Raw genomic sequence first — 22,777 nt, forward strand, 5'->3', positions numbered from 1 at the left:
TATGGAGACTTTTAATCCAAACGAATTCCAAAAGTCCATTCCGCAAATTATGTCTTGCTTAATGGATGGAACTAGTAAAAATTCAACCAATTCCTTTCTCCCCTGAAATCCAACTTCCACTGTAAACGTGCCTAGAACAACCTGTCTCTGTCCATCAGCTGTTTTGACATTCCCTACACATCTCTTAAAACCAGGGAAATCCTGAACTTTTGATCCTAACATTCCTCCTATGACGCTTTTGTTGGCACCACTGTCTAATAGCGCCATATAATTGGTACCTTCCACTTCCAAACAAACAAACGGTCTGTTGTCCTCTTTCTTGTTAATTATAGACGAAATTTGGTATTTTCGAAAAGCCTTTAATTTTGAATAGTAGCTCTTAATTCGTATAGCGGATCGAATCTTTCTTTTACTTGTTCCGAAAATCCTATCACGAGCCTTTTGATATTCCCTCAGTCTTATATGATATGGCCTTAATAACGGATGGACTGCAGCATCATTCGAAACATCAACATTTTCTTTCTCTACCTCACGATCAGAAGACATTTCTTTCTTCGTTGACGACTCCTTTGTAATTTTTGTACAATTGGTACACATGGGTTTATAAGTATTTCGCAAGCCGCAACCATAACAAAATACTTGTCGAGGTTCCATGCAGTCCTTAAAACCATGACCTAGCTGTTCACAATTCCAACAATTCATTTCCTGTTCCGTTGCAAATATTACCTCGCCCGACTCAATCTTGTGAGGGACCGGGGAAACTTTCGATTTTAAATTACAAATCTCAGACATCACCGTTCCATATGCCTCCTGAACTGAGTTTTGTAATCCTTTCACGAATTTTTCGTGAATCTTTACAGCTTTTCTAAGAACCGCTACATTCCTTAGATTGTGGTGAAGTAGCTCATGCCTTATTTCAACACGTAAATTTCGAAAAAGAATCTCACATAAATCTGATTCACTAATAGGATTTTTCAATTTGTCTGTCAACATCGATATCGCATCTGCATAGTCATCAAAATCCTCGTCGGGTTTCTGCTTTCGTGATCGAATTTCTTCAAATATATCAAAGTCGTTATAATACTCTCTATACTGCTTTCGTAATGTATCTGACAAGCTATTCCAATCTGCGTTAGGATTTCGCTTTCGAAAACGCCAGTACGATTCTAACGCCTTGTCTTCAAACAAGCAATAGGCATTTTTATATAAAACTTCAAAATCAGCATTGAGAGTGTCTGCGGTGAGGGTGTTAATTCTATAAACGAAGTCATCTATAGAAATCCTATCATTACGGCCCGAAAATTGCAAACGCCAATTTCTTATTATGTTAAAAACCGTATTCGCTATAAGTGGGTCATGTGGTGAGACTGGTTCTCGTCTTGGATTGACGTGATCCGTTTCACCGGATGTCGAGCCGGGTAAAATGCTTTCAATTTGTGGTGAAATATTTTGAACGTAATTCTCATTTGGTCGTTTTCTAAGCGCACGTTGCAAATCAGAAATCTCATCATCCATGATTTCGTTATTTGACTATATTCAAATATTAATAATCAAAAGAATATTAAAACTCAAATCAATATCTCTATTATTTACATCCACTATTACTTAGATTATCGGTTAGCACAAAAAAAAAATCTTCCTTATTCTTCTAACTCATAAATAAAAGAAATAAATAAAAAGTATAGAAACTTTGGCTAGTTGTTAGGTATAGATTTACCATAGCTCACAAATCTAGAACCAAAAAATTTATTAAAAGGTTTCTTCGAGAAGTTAGTGAGAGAAAACATTACACGATTTATTAAATATTGTATTCTCAATCACTATCAACTGAAAAAAAATGGAGTTTCTGTTGGGTTCTCGTGAGTAAATAATCAAAAAAATTCAGTTACTTATATCTCGAACGTAAACTCAAAAGGAAAAAAAATAACACTAATATTGATCGGCCTAAAAGAATCATCTATATTCAATTCCTTCTCCATCCTAACCAATAAGTAGTTCCTAAAATAATAATCATTGTTTTCATCAACAGTATCACGGAAAAGATGAAAAAAAATTTGAGCCATCAGCTGTTAGTGTTTTAAACATATAATATGGTTCTTCAAATATAAAATATTTGTAAATTCTTACACGCTGTGGCCCCACGTTGGGCGCCATTTTTTCTGTAACCACCCGACTGGCGTTCCGACTCTCGAAACCTACTTGCTACCTTTAATACCGGCCGTGATCAGGGTGAAGGGGTGGAGTCCGTGATTCCGAGAGAAGGATTAGGGCGCATTACCTGAAACAAAATTAGGTAGCAATAACCCTAAATACTGATTTTAGAAAACAATGAATGAAACAAAAATATAATAGGAAAGGAACTGAGGAGATAAAAAAATAAAATAAAATAAAATAATTTGTTTTAGAAAAACTACTTGGAAGAATTTGCATTTCGACGAGGTAAGTTGTTATTTCCCCTGTCGTTCTTTACCCACCCAGCCTAAGTTATATGAGAACATTTTAATAACCCCTTTGGTTTTTTTTGCGCTAACTTCAATCTAAGTTTTCATGGAATTGTAAATAAATAAATTAGAACATCTTTATATTCGAAGTATCAGTTACATTTTATTACAATAATGATAGTTATCGATGCAAAAAAAAAATAATTCTAAGTGAATTGAAGTTGTTACGAAATAATGTGAAAATGATAAAAAAAATTGCGAGTAATTATTTAACAAAAAAAAAAGACTAAAGTGGTAAAAGGGTTTTAAAATTTCTTAAGAGTGAATGATTTAAAAAAAAATATAGTTTGTAACTCACCAACCAAAAGGAATTTCCGAGTCGACATCAGGCCTGCTGCCACCACTAAATCCTGGGTGAAAATTTTGTTATTAAATAATTCACTCTTATATATATATATTGAATATCTTTGAAATATTTGAAAATATTATGGATTGTATATAAAATTAAGTTTTAAATTCTCTCAGCAAGGAAAAAATCTTGAAAATTGAGTCTTCATCAATTTTAGAGCGGGAATACCATGGGCATATCGGTTGAATGTAACTTTACTTCGATTTTGTTTAATATTGTTGTCGGATTTGATATGATTGAATTTAAACTTGATGACAATTAATAAAATTTCTTGATAGAGGTTCTTTTCATATCCATTGAAACCATTCATGAATAATTTTCTTCTAATTTTCCAATAATTATTGAAATATATATAAAAATATTTCTTTGGGAGGAAGAAGAGATCTATCCCTTTTTCCTGAAATTTAAAATCTCTTATGTAAATGATGATGAAAATTCTGACTTAATACATTACCTCCCAAAAGCGCCATATTCTAATTGAAAAATCACAAAACCGTGAAACTTATCACTTATTATTGGCGTAGACAATGATTTATATATTGAAAGGTTTCCTCGTTCGTTTCTTTTGTTTATAACACAAAATGTATTTTCTTGCCTTTACACAATTTGTTTTTCAATCTAATTCTTCTTGTATAATATTTTTGATAGTTAACTCAAACCTACTACTAATTAATTTTATTTTTCATATAATATTTTTGACAATTCATTCAAAACTACTAATTTAGATTTTCTTTTTGTATAAAATGAAATGACTGTGTGAGTGAAGCTCACACGGTCTATATGGGGGCTACACCAAAATATGGACCGATAGGCGCCATTTTCGGGCCACCTTTTGATGGTACTAAAATAACTCTAGATTTTTAATTTCAGGCAAATTGGATAAAACCTACGGATTCTAGAAGCCCAAGAAGTAAAGTAGGGAGATCGGTCTATATGGGTGCTACACCAAAACGTGGACGGATACACTCCATTTACGACCCACCTATTTGTGATCTTAAAATACCTCTAGGTTTTCAATTTCAAACAAATCGGATAGAAAATATAGTTTCTATACGCCCACGAAATAAAATCGGGAGATCAGTCAATATGGAGGCTGTACCAAACCATGGACCGATACACCCCAATTTAGTCATAAAATACTTCTAGATTTCAAATTTCACACTGAAAAAAATATTTCCGTGATATTAAAGATTACGCAACCTAAATTTTAGGAAGCGAAATTTACAAAATATTAAGGACAAATTCCTTTAAAATAATGAAATTTTAATTAAAATAAAGTTTATAATCTTTGCTTCAAAAACTTTTTTCTTCAAATGTAGCACACACATTTTGTAAATTTGCGTCCCTTCGTTAAAGTCGAATGTCTTTGAACTCAGGCTAATTTTCCTTAAAGTAAAGAAACACATTTTTGATTTAAAGAAATTGTCCTTATATTAACTGAAATATTGAAACTTTATATTTAAGATAAAAACGATTCAAATATAGGCTAAGACTTATTTTGAGGATTTAGCGTCTTTAGTTTAAAGTTTTTTTGGAATTAAGAAAACATTTTTTACTTTGAAGTATCCGTTATAATTTGGATTTTTAAAGTGGCATTTGTTTGTACGTGAATACCTTTATTAATAAACCGCGAAAATAGAATGAAAATTTGATAAATGAGATCTGTATTCTAATTTTAATTTTATTGGTTCTACATTTAAATTCAGATAGGTCGCTAAAAAATTTCTTTATTTTAAAGAAGCCGCATCTTTGGCTCGGAATCAATACCAAAATCTTTGGATCCAAGTAAACTTTTTTTTTGAGTGCAAGCAAAAATTGGTCCATATTTATATATAGCCCCAGATAAACCGTATCCCAGAGTTTATTTCTTGAGCCTCCTGGATAAGCAAATTTCATCTGATACTGCTAGTCACGCATAAATTGGTCCATATCGTTTCGTAATTATATATGGTCCCCCACATAAATCGACCACCATATTTTACTTGTGGCTCTCTAATTATGAAGCAAAACTTCGTTCATATCAGTTTAAAATTATTTATAGACTCATCTATATAAACCGATCAAGAAGTAAAGATGCTTATATATGGAATAACTTACAATTTAGATACCTTGCCATCGACCAATGTAACCACAATCCAAGTAATTTTCGAAGTTACGGCCGTATATACTTGTTTTTCACAACTGTTACCACTACATAACTCATTTGATTGTGGACAACCTGAAATTTGTGTTTATTAAAATGATCTATGTTAATTAATAATTTAAAAAAAATCTCTCCGGTTTAATTAGCATCTTTTCTAAATTTATTCTAGAATGGAAGAAGATCCAATGGAAGAATTTGAGGTGGGAGAAGAAAAGTCAATTGTCTTGAGAGTTCCCAAGCCAGTGCCACCACCACCAGGTTAGTAAGACCCAAGATAACACACAAAATACCCGATATCTCCTTCACACAAAATATAGCACTTATAAAAATTTATCCTGCATGTTTATGTTTCCTCCCCCTCATTAAAATATCGCGAGCATGGTTCCCAAAATCCTTCTTCCCTTCACGTAGTTGTTTGTAAATGTGAGTTAAATTTCTGTTTTATTTTCATTTAAGTCGAATATTAACTAAAACCTAATTTTATTTGTAGAATTTACCCCCACTCCACTGCTAGGTTCCCGTTGTTGGCATCCGATTATGTGGAACCCACCTCCACCACCTCCCCCGCCAAAGAAAAAGAAAACTAAAACCGAAATCGATGAAGAAGGCAATGAGGTGGTTATTGAATTGAGCGAAGATGAATCTTCAGATGAGGAAGAGGAGGTAGGAGGCCAACAACCCCAAAATTATAAAATTTTATTTAAATTTATTTTTCACACCAACAACAAAATAACCCATTAATATATTTTTGTTTTTGTATATATTCCCCCAAATTCTTTGGAATTATGTTTTAAATTGGAAAGGAGTTGCCTCATCACCGCATCATACGCAATATCAGGCGATTCTTTGCCGAAGTTGGTGACAATGTGGAATTGAAAAATCGCATTACTGAAGATATGCTCTTGGCTTTGCCTTCGGTTTCCAAAACTACATAATAATAAACGCGTACCCTTTGTTTTAATTTTAATTTTCTTTTACTAAAATTATTTATTTAAATGTAGTTGGATTATATTTATTTTACACACATTTTAATTTTCTACCATTATCCTTTATCGTCATATTAGAAATAACAATCCTTTTAGTTGTTTATTTCACAAATTAAAGTTTACTAAATAAATTTTTTGTTATTTTGGAATTTTTTGCATTGTATGCCTGGCAGGGTTTAATTAAGATGTGTTTTATCTCCCATACACTAAAAGAAGAGTTTTCCTTTTATGAGGAATGAATGACTTTGAACAAACGAAATTTTCTTTGGGTGTAAAAGAAGTGTATCTCTAACAGCAAAAAACATTACAGATAATTGATTATCGATAATCGCTTGTCATAGTTTCCTAAATATTTGTTCTTAAAGAAAATACTTTATAACAACGTGATATTTCATTTGCCTAAAATTCCGGGAATAAGTATTTTTTTCGTTTGTAACACATCGAAATATAGATTTCCATCTATAAAAATTCTTCATGTTATAGTTGAGAGTAAAGTTTTAAAAAATTTTATTTCTATAGAAAATTGTTGTCAAAATTTTATTTTTATAGAAAATTTTGTCAAAATTCTATTTCTATGAAGAATTTTGTCAAAATTTTATTTCTATAGAAAACTTTGTCAAAATTTTATTTCTTTAGAAAATTTTGTAAAAATTTTATTTCTATAGAAAATTTTGTCAAAATTTTATTTCTAATATAGGTCAAAAACACAAAATAGGTCAAAAACACTCAAAAATACGTAAATTTTATTTCTATAGAAAATTTTGTCAAAATTTTATTTCTATAGAAAATTTTGTCAAAATTTTATTTCTGTAGGAAATTTTGTCAAAATTTTATTTCTGTAGAAAATTTTGTCAAAATTTTATTTCTATAGAAAATTTTGTCAAAATTTTATTTCTATAGAAAATTTTGTCAAAATTTTATTTCTATAGAAAATTTTGTCAAAATCTTATTTCTATTTTATCAAAATTCTATTTCTATGAAGAATTTTGTCAAAATTTTTTTTCTATAGAAAACTGTGTCAAAATTTTATTTCTATAGAAAATTTTGTCAAAATTTTATTTCTATAGAAAATGTTGTCCAAATGTTATTTCTATAGAAAATTTTTCCAAAATTTCATTTCTATAGAAAATTTTATCAAAATTTTATTTCTATAGAAAATTTTGTTAAAATTTTATTTCTATAGAAAATTTTGTTAAAATTTTATTTCTATGGTGAATTTTGTCAAAATTCTATTTCTATAGAGAATTTTGTCAAAGTTTTATTTCTATAGAAAACTTTGTCAAACATTTATTTCTATAGAAAATTTTTTCAAAATTTTATTCCTATAGAAAATTTCGTTCTGCAAGTCATCGCACACGAACGAACAGCAGCACACGAACTCACATACAACATCCCAGAAGATGGTTAGTGGCACAAACCGAAATATTGGCAATAAATATTAAAACAAATCAATAATCGATTGTTTCTATGATCTCAAGCCGAACAAAATAGGTCAAAAACACTCAAAAATACGTAAATTTTATTTCTATAGAAAATTTTGTCAAAATTTTATTTCTATAGAAAATTTTGTCAAAATTTTATTTCTGTAGGAAATTTTGTCAAAATTTTATTTCTGTAGAAAATTTTGTCAAAATTTTATTTCTATAGAAAATTTTGTCAAAATTTTATTTCTATAGAAAATTTTGTCAAAATTTTATTTCTATAGAAAATTTTGTCAAAATTTTATTTCTATAGAAAATTTTGTCAAAATTTTATTTCTGTATAAAATTTTGTCGACATTTTATTTCTATAGAAAATTTTGTCAAAATTTTATTTATAGAACATTTTGTCAAAATTTTATTTCTATAGAAAATTTTGTCAACATCTTATTTCTATAGAAAATTTTATCAAAATTTTATTTCTATAAAAAATCTTGTCAAAATTATATTTCTATAGAAAATTTTGTCAAAGTTTTAATTCAATAAAAATTTTGTCAAAATTTTATTTCTATAGAAAATTTTGTCAAAGTTTTAATTCTATAGAAAATTTTGTCAAAATTTTATTTCTATAGAAAAATTTGTCAAAATTTTATTTCTATAGAAAATTTTATCAAAATTTTATTTCTATAGAAAATTTTGGCAAAATTTTATTTCTATAGAAAATGTTGTCAAAATTTTATTTCTATAGAAAATTTTGTCAAAATTTTATTTCTATAGAAAATTTTGTCAACATTTTATTTCTATAGAAAATTTTGTCAAAATTTTATTTCTATAGAAAATTTTGTCAACATCTTATTTCTATAGAAAATTTTATCAAAATTTTATTTCTGTAGAAAATATTGTCAAAATTTTATTTCTATAGAAAATTTTGTCAAAGTTTTAATTCTATAGAAAATTTTGTCCAAATTTTAATTCTAAAGTAAATTTTGTCAAAATCTTGTTTCTATAGAAAATTTTGTCAAAATGTTATTTCTATAAAAAATTTTGTCAAAAAATTTTTTTTATATAGACAATTTTGTCACCATTTTATTTCTAAAGAAGATTTTGTCAAAATTTTATTTCTACAGAAAATTTTGTCATAATTTTATTTCTATTTAAAATATTGTCAACATTTGATTTCTATAGAAAATTTTGTCAAAATTTTATTTCTATTTAAAATATTGTCAACATTTGATTTCTATAGAAAATTTTGTCAAAATTTTATTTCTATGTAAAATTTTTTCAAAATTTTTTTCCTATAGAAAATTGAGTCAAAATTTTTCTTCTATAGAAAATGTTTTCAAAATTTTATTTCTATAGAAAATTTTGTCAAAATTTTATTTCTATAGAAAATTTTGTCAAAATTTTATTTCTATAGAGAATTGTGTCAAAATTTTATTTCTATGAAGAATTTTGTCAAAATTTTATTTCTACAGAAAATTTTGTGATAATTTTGTTTCTATAGAAAATTTTGTCAAAATGTTATTTCTATAGAAAATTTTGTCAAAAAATTTTTTTTATATAGACAATTTTGTCACCATTTTATTTCTTAAGAAGATTTTGTCAACATCTTATTTCTATAGAAAATTTTATCAAAATTTTATTTCTATAGAAAATCTTGTCAAAATTATATTTCTATAGAAAATTTTGTCAAAGTTTTAATTCTATAGAAAATTTTGTCAAAAATTTATTTCTATAGAAAATTTTGTCAAAGTTTTAATTCTATAGAAAATGTTGTCAAAATTTTATTTCCATAGAAAATTTAGTCAAAATTTTATTTCTATAGAAAATTTTGTCAAAATTTTATTTCTATAGAAAATGTTGTCAAAATTTTATTTCTATAGAAAATTTTGTCAAAATTTTATTTCTATAGAAAATTTTGTCAAAATTTTATTTCTATAGAAAATTTTGTCAAAATTTTATTTCTATAGAAAATTTTGTCAAAGTTTTAATTCTATAGAAAATGTTGTCAAAATTTTATTTCTATAGAAAATTTTGTCAAAATTTTATTTCTATAGAAAATTTTGTCAAAATTTTATTTCTATAGAAAATGTTGTCATAATTTTATTTCTATAGAAAATTTTGTCAAAATTTTATTTCTATAGAAAATTTTGTCAAAATTTTATTTCTATAGAAAATTTTGTGAAAATTTTATTTCTATAGAAAATTTTGTCAACATCTTATTTCTATAGAAAATTTTATCAAAATTTTATTTCTGTAGAAAATTTTGTCAAAATTTTATTTCTATAGAAAATTTTGTCAACATCTTATTTCTATAGAAAATTTTATCAAAATTTTATTTCTATAGAAAATCTTGTCAAAATTATATTTCTATAGAAAATTTTGTCAAAGTTTTAATTCTATAGGAAATTTTTTCAAAATTTTATTTCTATAGAAAATTTTGTCAAAGTTTTAATTCTATAGAAAATTTTGTCAAAATTTTATTTCTATAGAAAATTTTGTCAAAATTTTATTTCTATAGAAAATGTTGTAAAAATTTTATTTCTATAGAAAATTTTGTCAAAATTTTATTTCTATAGAAAATTTTGTCAAAATTTTATTTCTATAGAAAATTTTGTCAAAATTTTATTTCTATAGAAAATTTTGTCAAAATTTTATTTCTATAGAAAATTTTGTCAAAATTTTATTTCTGTAGCAAATTTTGTCAAAATTTTATTTCTATAGAAAATTTTGTCAAAATTTTATTTGTATAGAAAATTTTGTCAACATCTTATTTCTATAGAAAATTTTATCAAAATTTTATTTCTATAGAAAATTTTGTCAAAATTTTATTTCTATAGAAAATTTTGTCAAAGTTTTAATTCTATAGAAAATTTTGTCAAAATTTTAATTCTAAAGAAAATTTTGTCAAAATTTTATTTCTATAGAAAATTTTTTCAAAATGTTATTTCTATAGAAAATTTTGTCAAAATTTTATTCCTATAGAAAATTTTGTCAAAAGTTTATTTCTATAGAAAATTTTGTCAAAATTTTATTTTATTATGATTATTAATTTTGTTCGGCTGGATTTTGTTCTGGGATTTTGTATGTGAGTTCGTGTGCTGCTGTTCGTTCTGCAAGTCACCGTACATGAACGAACAGCAGCACACGAACTCACATACAAAATCGGAAAAGATGGTTAGTGGCGCTAACTGAAATATTGGAAATAAATATTAAAACAAATCAATAATCGACTGTTTCTATGACCTCAATATTAAAACAAATCAATAATCGACTGTTTCTATGACCTCAAGCCGAACAAAATAGGCCAACAACACTCAAGAATTTTATTCCTGTAGAAAATTTTGTCAAACTATTATTTCTAAGAAAATTTTGGCAAAATTTTATTTCTATTTAAAATATTATCAAAATTTGATTTCTATAGAAATTTTTTCAATATTTTATTTCTATAGAAAATTTTGTCAAAATTTTTAAGTGTATAGAAAATTTTGTTAAAATATTATTTCTATAGAAAATTTTGTAAAAATTTTATTTCTATAAAAAATATTGTCAACATTTTATTTCTATAGAAAATTTTGTCAAAATTTTACTTCTATAGAAAATTTTGTCAAAATTTTATTTCTATGGAAAATTTTGTCAAATTTTTTTTCTATAGAAAATTGACTCAAATTTTTTTTCCTATAGAAAATTGACTCAAAATTTTTCGGCATATCCCTTTACGGTCCTATATTCCCAATTTCAGGTAATTTGAATAAAAATTACGGTACCTGTGAGTCCAAGGCCGCATATCGGGAGGTCGGTTTATATGGGCATTATATCAAAACCTGGACTGATATAGCCCATCTTCGAGTTTGACCTGCCTGCAGACAAAAATCGAATTTTTGCCAATTTTTTCAAAACGATTGCTTCTTTATTGAAGGCGGTAGCATGATTACAACAGACAGATAGATAGACGGACAGACGTACGTAGTTATATCATCTTAGAATTTCTCCCTGATCAAGAATATATCTACTTTATATAGTCGGAAATCGATATTTCGATGTGTTACAAACGGAGTGCCAAACCTATTATACCCCCATCACCATTCTATGGTGGTTGGTACACGGAAAACAATTTCACAAAAAATTTTCCAATTAAAATCTTAATTGAGTTTTAACAAATATTCAATAAAAAATTTAATTGATTCAATTAATTTTTTAATTGAAACAAAAATCAATCTCAAAAATTAATAGTATCAATTAATTTTTTCATTGGATCAATTAATTTTTTAATTGGCTGTCAATTAACTTTTAAATTGATACTATCATTTCTGTGATTGAAGACATTTCAATTAAAAAAATTAATTGGATCAATTAATTTCGTCATTGAATCAGAAATCTTTTTGTGCACAGAAAAAAATTCACGAAAATTTTTCCAATTAAAATTTTAAGTGAGTTTTAAAAAATATTCAATTAAAAATTTTATTGAGTCAACAAATTTTTTAATTAAACAAAAAACAACCACAAATATTAATAGTATCAATTAGTTGTTTAATTGGATCATTTAAATTTTATTTGACCTTCAATTAATTTTTTAATTGATACTATCATTTGCGTGATTGAAGACATTTGAAATAAAAAATTTATTGGATAAATTAATTTCGTGATTAAATCAGAAACAAGTATATACGGCCGTAAGTTCGGCCAGGCCGAATCTTATGTACCCTCCACCATGCTTAGTTGCTTAGTAACTTCTACGAAAGACTGTCATCCACACTCGAATTACTTGGGTTGTGGTATCTTAAAACTTCTTAACATCGTTTTCTAAATTGTGAGTTAGTCCATACGTGGTATATACTAGACCAAAATCGTATGTATAGGTAAGTCTAAAACTAATTACGAATCGATATGGACTTTTGCACGATACGTGAAATATGGGGGTCGCTTATATGGGGGCTATATACAATTATGAACTTGATATGAACCAATTTTTGTGTGATTGGGGATCGATTTATCTGAAGGCTATATATAACTACACTGAAAAAACAGTGAACCCACCAGGAAGAAAAATTTCGGTTAATTTTAGAAAATTTTGAATATTTTTAGAAAATTTTAACTAAACAGTATAACAAACGCATTGCATCACGCCGATGTCATAAAAATAAGTAAATATTTTTCAACAAATTCAAGAAAATTTATTAGACATAATTAAGTTTTTTCACTTGCTAAAGAAAATTTTGTAGTTTGAAGGAAAAAATGGGAGTTCAAAATTGCCAGAATGTCTTTAGTGACATACGAAGTTCATGATGAACGCATTTGTAGTAAAATTTACAAATTTAAAAAAATATTGAACTATTTTGTGGAAGACACGAATTTAGTTAATCTTTATCCTTCATTTGTGTATATTTTTTTCCTCGGTTTTAGCTAATTTAACTAACGTACACAAAAAAAATATTAGAGTAGAGGAAACTTTCTCCAAACATAATAATTCCATGAACTAAACGAAAGTTAAATTGGCTTTAGTGAAATTTAGAGTTCACTTTTTTTTGAGTGTATAGACCGATATGGACCTAGTTAGGCATGGTTGTTAACGGCCATATACTAGCGCAATGTACCAAATTTCAACTGACACGGAAGAAATTTGCTCCTCCAAGAGGCTCCAAAACCAAATCTCGGTATCGGTTTATATGGGGGCTATATATGATTATGGACTGATATGGACCACTTTTGGCATGGTTGTTAAATATCATATACTACCACCACGTACCAAATTTCAACCACATCGGATGAATTTTGCTTCTCCAAAAGGCACCGCGGGTCAAATCTGGGAATCGGTTTATATGGGGGCTATATGTAATTATGGACCGATTTCGAAAAATTTTTGCCTGGGTGTTTGAGTCCATATATTAACACCACGTACTAAATTTCAACTGAATCAGATGAATTGTGGTCTTCAAAGAGGCTTCGGAGGTCAAATCTGGACCGATGTGGACCAATTTTTCTGTGGTCATTAGAGACCATATACTAACACCACGTACCAAATTTCAGCCGGATCGGATGAAATTTGTATCTCTTAGAGGGTCCGCAAGCCAAATCGGAGGATCGGTTTATATGGGGGCTATATATAATTATGGACCGATGTGGACCAATTTTTGCATGGTTGTAAGGGATCATATATTAAGACCACGTACCAAATTTCAACTGAATCAGAATAATGTTGGTCTTCCAAGAGGCTTCGGTGGTCAAATCTGGTTTATATGGGGGCTATATATAATTATGGACCGATGTGGACCAATTTTTGCATGGTTGTTAGAGATCATATGCTGACACCATGTACCAAATATCAGCCGGATCGGATGAAATTTGATTCTCTTAGAGGTTCCGCAAGCCAAATTTGGGGGTCCGTTTATATGGGGGCTATACGTAAAAGTGGACCGATATGGCCCATTTGCAATACCATCCGACCTACATCAATAACAGGGAGCCACCGTGGTGTAATGGTTAGCATGCCCGTCATGCATACACAAGGTCATGGGTTCGATTCCTGCTTCGACCGAACACCAAAAAGTTTTTTCAGCGGTGGATTATCCCACCTCAGTAATGCTGATGACATTTCTAAGGGTTTCAAAGCTTCTCTAAGTGGTTTCACTGCAATGTGGAACGCCGTTCGGACTCGGCTATAAAAAGGAGGTCCCTTGTCATTGAGCTTAACATGGAATCGGACAGCACTCAGTGATAAGAGAGAAGTTCACCAATGTAGTATCACAATGGACTGAGTAGTTTAAGTGAGCGGACGGATGGACGGACATGCTCAGATCGACTCAGAATTTCACCACGATCCAGAATATATACTTTATAGGGTCTTAGAGCAATATTTCGATGTGTTACAAATGGAATGACAAAGTTAATATACCCCATCCTATGGTGGAGGGTATAAACATATATTTGTGTGTGTGTGTGTATAAAAACATTAGGTAGTTAAGTTTGGTTCACATTCAATATTAACGCTTTATATTTCACAAAATCTTTTGCACACCTTTTACCTTCCTCAAACTGTATAGAAAAATTTCGAAGGGATTTAAGAAATTAAAGCTTAAGCTTGTAATTAACTTTTATTTTCAATAAAAAATTATTGATTTTCTATTACACCCAGCTTGATATATTTTGTGTTTGTTATAGCTTTGCCCCTCCCCACCCCATAATTCCTTTTTCCACCCAATGTCGAATTTAATCGAATGTGAATAATTTCTTATAGGTGCCTCCATAGAGGCACGATTACGTGCAATGCAAAGGAAGCTATCGGAAATTGCAGAAATTCCAAAAATCCTATCCTCCACATTGGCCACAGTGTCAGAGACTTTTGAGAAACTCCATCTGAATGGTGGTGGCATTACCCCAAATTCCACATACCCATCAAATGAGCAATACCAACAGAAACGTAAATTCTCCTACGATGAAGATGCTTATGATTACGAGTTAAGTGATGAGGAAGGTGATGGCGATGGCGACGGAGAAGGTGAAGGCAATGGAGATGTGAATGAAAACTTTAATGCCAAAGAAGCTTATCTGAGATTAAAGCAACACGTTGCAAGACAAAGAAGATCTAAGGAGGTAACACCCGAATCGGATTATGCTTCGGAAAATAATTACTCATTACATGGTGCTAACGAAGATTTGGCAAGGGAAAATGACGATAATGAGAATAATGATGATGCTGATGATGATTATGATAAGGAAGCTAATGACCCAGAGTATGAGACCAGCAATGTCGAAGATGATGATGGAAAGGAAAATTTCAATCTTAGTCATTTCCTTGCATCCCAAGACTTTGCTAATAACCCCAATAAGAGTAGAAGTGAAGGAGATGGCAATGATGAAGATTATGGAAAAACGGAGACACATGAAGAATATGCAAATGTTGACAATGCCGTCGATGATGATGAAGATTTCCTTACAACCACATTTACTTGGAGTATTCCCAATAAATCGAAATTGCGCTTAAATGCCAATTCCGTCACAGATTCGCGTTCACACGTTCCATCAAATCGAGAAAATAATTACACGTGTTTCGACTCGGTAGATGATTGCAATGTTCGCGAAGTGGCTGCCATTGAAAAGAGAAATCAGAGTGAGGAATGCTCATCGAAGCAACCAAAGGTAGGATGAAAAATTTTTGTATTCACACTTCACATGATGTCCTTTTTCTCATTAGTGTGCGTGTACACACAATTTAACAATGTATGCGAGTGCGTCTGTGTGTGTGTGTGGATATATGAATGTATCTTTCACCGTCTTACAATTACAATTTAAATTGAATCCTTATCTGAAATCATTCTTTTTTTTTTCTTTATCATATCTCACTTTATTTTATTTTGTCTCTTTGGCAATCTTTAAAAGCTGGATAAATTTTGGCCTTGGGCAGATCGTGAGAAAATTATTTACAAGTAAGTATTGCCCATTATCGATGTTAATTAACGAAAGCAACTGTTGGAGTTTAATGAGGAAAATTTTAAATTTTAATGAGGAAATGTTTAAAGTTCAAATTTTAAAGTTGTTTTTTTTTTGCAATAATACTGGGTGTAATTGGAATAAAAATTTAATTTTGGATATTTTAGGATGTAAGGAAAGTTTAAATTCGGACTCTATTATAACGTGGACGGACCATTATGTAGAGCCACCGCATAGCGCTTCGAATATGTCAAAAAGAAATAAGTGCTCCAATTTTTATTCTAATTTCTGTTTTTATTAGTCTATAATACCAAGCTTCGAATGCAAACAAAAATCTCTGCTACATTTGACTAGAACTTTTTTAAAAAAATTATTTGAATTGTATGTCCTTTTCGGTCGAAAATTGGGTTAATTTACATGTGTATGTAAAATAATAAATGGTCAGATTTTAGTCAAGTTAAGTATTTTGTGTAGGTATAAGTGGTGGTTTTTGAACTAAAGGTGGGTATTAAGTTCGAGTTTTTTCACTAAAGTGAAAACTAAATCAGTAAAAAAGGCATAAAATTATACATATTTGTTGCAGATTTTATTATAACTTGATGGGAAATAGCCCAAAGCAAGTTTTCACAAAGTTTGTATTCCTTAAAAAGTAATATTAAAGAAAAGTAATCGTGAAAAAATTGCGATTTTAGCGGCTAAATTCGAAGTTAATACTCACTTTAACACCATAAAAAAGATGTGAGTGAGAAGCTCAACATTTTGAAAACATTTTTCTACCCCAAAAGGATAATTTACAATTTGGTAAAACCTCTCAGTTATAACGACGGATCCTAGATTAACGAGCTTTTGCCATGTAAAAACATAAATTAAAGTTTTGGAATTTTTCTACCCAAAAAGGATATTTTGCAATTTGGTAAAAACCTCTCAGTTATAATGACAAAGGGATCCTAGATAAACGAGCTTTTGCCATGTATTGCGTTTTATGCTAATTTTATTAGATTTTTGTTTTCCATTTTAGTTTATGTTTATTGTTACATGACTCCAGAAGGCAGAGTTTTGTGATTATTTACTTTAAATTTTACACAAGCAGTACATCTGATAGTGTCGTAAAGTATGCGAAATTTGGTTGAAATCGATTCAGATTTAGATATAGATAGATATTTTCTATGGAAATAAAATATTGACAAAATTTTATATTGAAATAAAATATTGACAAAATTTTCTATAGAATAAAATTTTGACAAAATTTTCTGTAGAAATAAAATGTTGACAAAAATTTCTATAGACATAAAAATTTGAAAAATATCTATAGACATAAAACTTTGATAAAATTTCCTAAAGAAATAAAATTTTGAAAAATTTCTATAGAAATAAAATTTTGACAAAATTTTATATAGAAATAAAATTTTGGAAAAAATTTCTATAGAAATAAAAATTTGGAAAAATTTTCTGTAGAAATAAAATTATGGAAATTTTTTCTATAAAAATAAAATTTTGACAAATTTTTCTATAGATAAAACATTCTTACAAAATTTTCTATGGCAATAAAATTTTGACAACATTTTCTATTGAAATAAAATTGTGACAAAATTTTCTATAGAAACAAAATTTTGTAAAGAAATAAAATTTTGGAAAATTTTCTATAGACATAAATATTTGAAAAATTTCTATAGAAATAAAATTTTGACAAAATTTTCTATAGAAATAAAAATTTACGACATTTTCTATAAAAATAAAATTTGGACAAAATTTTCTATTGAAATAAAATTTTGACAAAATTTTCTAAAGAATAAAATTTTGACAAAATTTTCTATAGAATAACATTTTGACAAAAATTTCTACAGAAATAAAATGTTGACAAAAATTTCTATAGAAATCAAATTTTGACAAAAATTTCTATAGACATAAAAATTTGAAAAATATCTATAGACATAAAATTTTGACAAAATGTTTTATAGAAATAAAATTTTGACAAAATTTCCTAAGGAAATAAAATTTTGACAAAATTTTCTATAGACATAAAATTTTGAAAAAAATTTCTATAGAAAGAAAATATTGACATAATTTTCTATAGAAATAAAATTTTGACACAATTTTTTATAGAAATAAAATTTTGACAAAATTTTCTATAGACATAAAAATTTTAAAAATATCTATAGACTTAAAATTTTGACAACATGTTTTATGGAAATAAAATTGTGACAAAATTTCCTAAAGAAATAAAATTTTGACAACATTTTCTACAGAAATTAAATTTTGACAAAATTTTCTATAAAAATAAAATTTCGATAAAATTTTCTATAGACATAAAACTTTGAAAAATTTCTATAGACATAAATATTTGAAAAATTTCTATAGAAATAACATTTTGACAAAATTTTCTATAGAAATAAAATTTTGACGAAATTTTCTATAAAAATAAAATTTTGACGAAATTTTCTATAAAAATAAAATTTTGACAAAATTTTCTATAGAAATAAAATTTTGAAATAATTTTCTATAGAAATAAACTATTGACAAAATTTTCTATTGAAATAAAATATTGACAAAATTTTCTATAGAATAAAATTTTGACAAATTTTTTTATAGAAATAAAATTTTGACAAAATTTCCTAAAGAAATACAATTTTGACAAAATTTTCTATAGAAATAAAATTTTGACGAAATTTTCTATAAAAATAAAATTTTGACAAAATTTTCTATAGAAATAAAATTTTGACAAAATTTTCTATACAAATAAAATATTGACAAAATTTTCTATTGAAATAAAATATTGACAACATTTTCTATAGAATAAAATTTTGACAAAATTTTCTAAAGAAATAAAATTTTGACAAAATTTTCTATAGACATAACATTTTGAAAAATTATGTAGACATAGAATTTTGACAAAATTTTTCATACAAATAAAAGTTTCTATAGAAATAAAATTTTAAAAAAATTTTCTATAGAAATAAAATTTTGACAAAATTTTCTATAGAAATAAAATTTTGACAAAATTTTCGACAGACATAAAATTTTTGAAAAATTTCAATAGAAATAAAATTTTGACAAAATTGTTTATAGAAATAAAATATTGACAAAATTTTCTATAGAAATAAAATTTTTGTTGTTGTTTTTTGATTTCAGTTTTAAAACATACATTGACTAAACTACAGGTGTAGCTTAACCAACAGAAGAAAATAATGTTTGTCAAATTTATTTGGGCAAAGCCCTATAATCTGCAAGATGGTTGGATGAACGCACTTTTCGGAATTACCACATTCCTCATCAGCATCCTCTACTTGCAGCAAAACTATCAACCAATTATCAGAATAAATTCAGGCAGTTAATTAAACCCAACAATGAACCACACTTGAACCTTCTGAAAAAAGGTTTTGTATGATAGCCGGCTTATGCCGAAATAAATTTGAAACAAACATATCTCTTTTCCTATGCCACTGTCAAATCATCGATTTGAGTGCAGTTGGCTGGGTTTATTTTGAGCGTTCTTCCTCTTCTTTTTCCATTCGTTTTGTTTTGTTATTGTTGGTTTTGTTCTTTAAGCATTGCTGTTGTTTTTTTATTTCAGCTTAAAACCATACATTGACTAAACTACAAGTGTAGCTTAACCAACAGAGGAAAAGAATGTTTGTCAAATTTATTTGGGCAAAGCCCAATAGATTTTCTATTGAAATAAAATTTTGACAAAATTTTCTATAGAAATAAAATTCTGACAAAAGTTTCTATAAAAATAAAATTTTGACAACATTTTTTATAGAAATAAAATTTTGAAAAATTTTCTAAAGAAATAAAATTTTGGAAAAATTTTCTATAGAAATAAATTTTTGAAAAAATTGTCTATAGAAATAAAATTTTGGAAAAATTTTCTATAGAAATAACATTTTGGAAAAATTGTCTATAGAAATAAAATATTGACAATATTTTCTATTGAAATAAAATTTTGACAAAATTTTCTATAGAAATTAAATTTTGAGAAAAATTTGATCAACAACTTTAGAATAAGATTGTTTGAGATTGGTAGATTTTTGGAAACATTTTTTTAAAAATTTGGTAGATTATTTTTGGAACGTGTGGTTCCACAGAGGCCAAAGTTGTAATCTGATTAACGTGAAATTTTCAGATTTAGACAAAAATATCTCCCATATCTGCACCCGATTTACACTTACATGACCACAGAGCACTATTGCCAAGGTTGGTAGAATTCGACAAAAAAAATGTACTGTTTGGTAGATTGGTAGAATTCTTGGTGTTTTGGTAAAATTTTCTGTAGAAATAAAATTCTAACCTATTTAACTGTAGAAATACAATTTTGACGAAATTTTCTATAGAAATAAAATTTTCCCGACATTTTCTATAGTTATAAAATTTTGCCAAAATTTTCTATAGAAATAAAATTTTGGACAAAATTCTCTAAAGAAATAAAATTTTGAAAAAATTTTCTATAGAAATAAAATTGTGACAAAATTTTTAGATAGAAATAAAAATTTTAAACAATTTTATATGGAAATAAAAAATTTAAAAAGTTTTAGATAGAAATTGTACGAATTTATTTTGGCATAAGTCGGCTATCAATGTAAAGCCTTTTTTCGGAGGGTTCAAGTGTGGTTTATTGTTGGGTTTAATAAACTGTCTGAATTTATTCTGATAATTGGTTGATAGTTTTGCTGCAAGTAGAGGATGCTGATGAGGAATGTGGTAATTCCGAAACGTGCGTCCATCCAACCATCTTGCAGTCTATAGGGCTTTGCCCAAATAAATTTGACAAACATTCTTTTCCTCTATTGGTTAAGCTACACTTGTAGTTTAGTCAATGTAAGCTGAAATCAAAAAAACAACAGAAATGAAATTTTGAGAACATTTTCTTTTTGAATTCGTACACGCAAAGAAAAAAAACGTTTGGAAAACGTGTACCGAAAACGTTTTTCTTTTGTTAGAGTTTTTTGAATTGCTTCGAAAATTTTAAACTTTTATGACCAAAAAAATTCGTTTGTTACAAAATTTTTATTTTTTCAATAAAAAAAGTTATTTTTGAAACAACAACACAGTCCATTTCGTTTATATCAAACACTGTTCTTTTCCGACTTTAGGTCTTTAATAAGACACAGTTTACAGTTCAAAATTTAATATACTACAATGTAATGTTGAACATTTTTTCGGAATCTTCCGAACATATCTGGAATATATGTAAAAAAAAAAAAACAAAAAAAAAAAACTTTGGTCGAAGCGGGGATCGAACCCACGACCCTTGGCATGCAAGTCGGACGTAGCAACCACTGCTCCACGGTGCCAAACTAAATGTTTGTTTCTGTTAAATAAACTTTGTTTATTCGGTTCGTGGGCGCCGCAAGCTATGCTATATAAATATAACTTATATGGATATTTATCTATTGATGACCATAACAGGTACATAGCTCAGTGGTTAGTGTGTTGGCTTACAAAGTGCATGGTCCGCGGTTCGATTCTCCGTCCAGGCGAAAGGTAAAAAAATTTTAAAAATTTATAAAATCGTATAATTTCTTCTACATTGTTGGTATTACAGAAAAAGGTGCTAAGAACTAAAAAACTTCGTGGAAGTGAGAAAGATGTGAGGGAAAATGCAATTAGCCAGAAAAAAATTTTTTTGAGTTAGTCTTTATGAAATTGTTTTTACATCCTGGAAAAAAATAAACGTTTATCACAAAAAGTATATACTTTTCTTCCAAATGTACTTCCTTTCAACGAAAAGCAAATGAGAAACGAACTTTGTTTGTCTAAAATTTCGTTTGGGAGGAAAGAATTATTTTTTTGCGTGTATTTGGAATTGTATGGGTATATAGGAATATTAAACAATATTCATTAAAAATTTTCAATATGTGGGAAATTTCATATTTTCATTTAATTTATATGTACTTGTTGTAGTAATCATTTTTTAACTTTTCTTTCTTTTAGACAATCCACCTGCCATTTGGTTCCTAAGAAACCATTGGGGCTGATCGAAAAACGTATACAGCTGTTGGCCAAACATAATCTCCTGGAACATTTGGGCCCTAATAACAAAGGCAATAACAAATAAAACCAAATGGAGAAAATTCTATGTAGTTCTTAGAATGGTATTTGTATTTGAAAGAGAAATGATTTTTTAATATTTCATCGGAAGCTATCATCTTAACTGCCATTGTGTATTTGCCTTCAGGCTATTGCTTCAGTTGAAGTTTTTTTCCTTTGTTATTTCTTTGATTGATTTTAAGTTTTGTATTTTATTTAATAAATTAAATAAATTCCAATGAAAATGAGTTGTAAAGTTTCTTGTGCCATGAAATGTTGGCTTTACTAATAATGAAGACTATTAAAGTAAATTTATATTTACTTATTTGTGTTGGTTAATTGAAATATCTTCATTAAGTTGAAATCGAAAAGTTCCCTTGAAGCTACCTACCATGGTTATTATCCTACCTACCATGGATACGTGAAAGATGGAGAGCTGGAAATTTAAAAGGTTTAAGGAAAATATATTTGTTATATTCATAATAGTTTAATATTTCCAGAAAACTGAAAACAAAATTACAAACTTGCTTGAATCGATGAATCGAAAAATTTGAATAATTAGTTGTAGGTGTGTGTGTGTGTGTGAGGGTGTTTCATGTTGGCATTTTCAATGAGTACAAAGAGAAATTGATATTATTTTGATACACTTCCCTTTAGCATTGAGGTGTTATATATTATCTATTCCATTGGCAACAAATCAGAAAATGTAAGGTTCGATTCTCCAAACATTGAACAAAAGGTTAATATGTGAAAAAATTATAAAATCGAATGTTTGCTTCTACATTATTAGCTGTATCTAAATCTCAATTCATTTCAACCTAATTTAGCACGCTAAATCGCCACTCTATACGAATATTGGTCAATTGACCAGTTTGTGAATCTTATCTGAAACAGCGAGTACACTTTACATTTGGTTTTGTTTCTTT

At 27.8% G+C, this 22,777-nt stretch overlaps 1 protein-coding gene across 2 annotated transcripts in view; it reads left to right on the forward strand.

Moving 5' to 3' along the window:
• The window catches only part of LOC142238502 (uncharacterized), a 63,712-nt gene extending 41,613 nt beyond the window's left edge, over positions 1-22,099 (forward strand). Inside the window, exons 3-6 of one of the 2 annotated variants that reach the window (XM_075310170.1) lie at positions 5,163-5,251; positions 14,632-15,533; positions 15,774-15,820; positions 21,756-22,099. In XM_075310170.1, the coding sequence (XP_075166285.1) occupies positions 5,163-5,251; positions 14,632-15,533; positions 15,774-15,820; positions 21,756-21,879 (1,162 nt within the window). In that variant the 3' untranslated portion in view covers positions 21,880-22,099. Of the gene's footprint in view, positions 1-5,162; positions 5,252-5,483; positions 5,657-5,796; positions 6,129-14,631; positions 15,534-15,773; positions 15,821-21,755 lie in introns of those variants that run through there. The other variant, XM_075310171.1, reaches the window with a different exon arrangement.
• The last annotated feature ends 678 nt before the right edge of the window (positions 22,100-22,777 follow it).

This window comes from Haematobia irritans, chromosome 5 (genome assembly GCF_050003625.1).
Source record: "Haematobia irritans isolate KBUSLIRL chromosome 5, ASM5000362v1, whole genome shotgun sequence".
Classification (NCBI taxonomy): Eukaryota; Metazoa; Arthropoda; class Insecta; order Diptera; family Muscidae; genus Haematobia; species Haematobia irritans.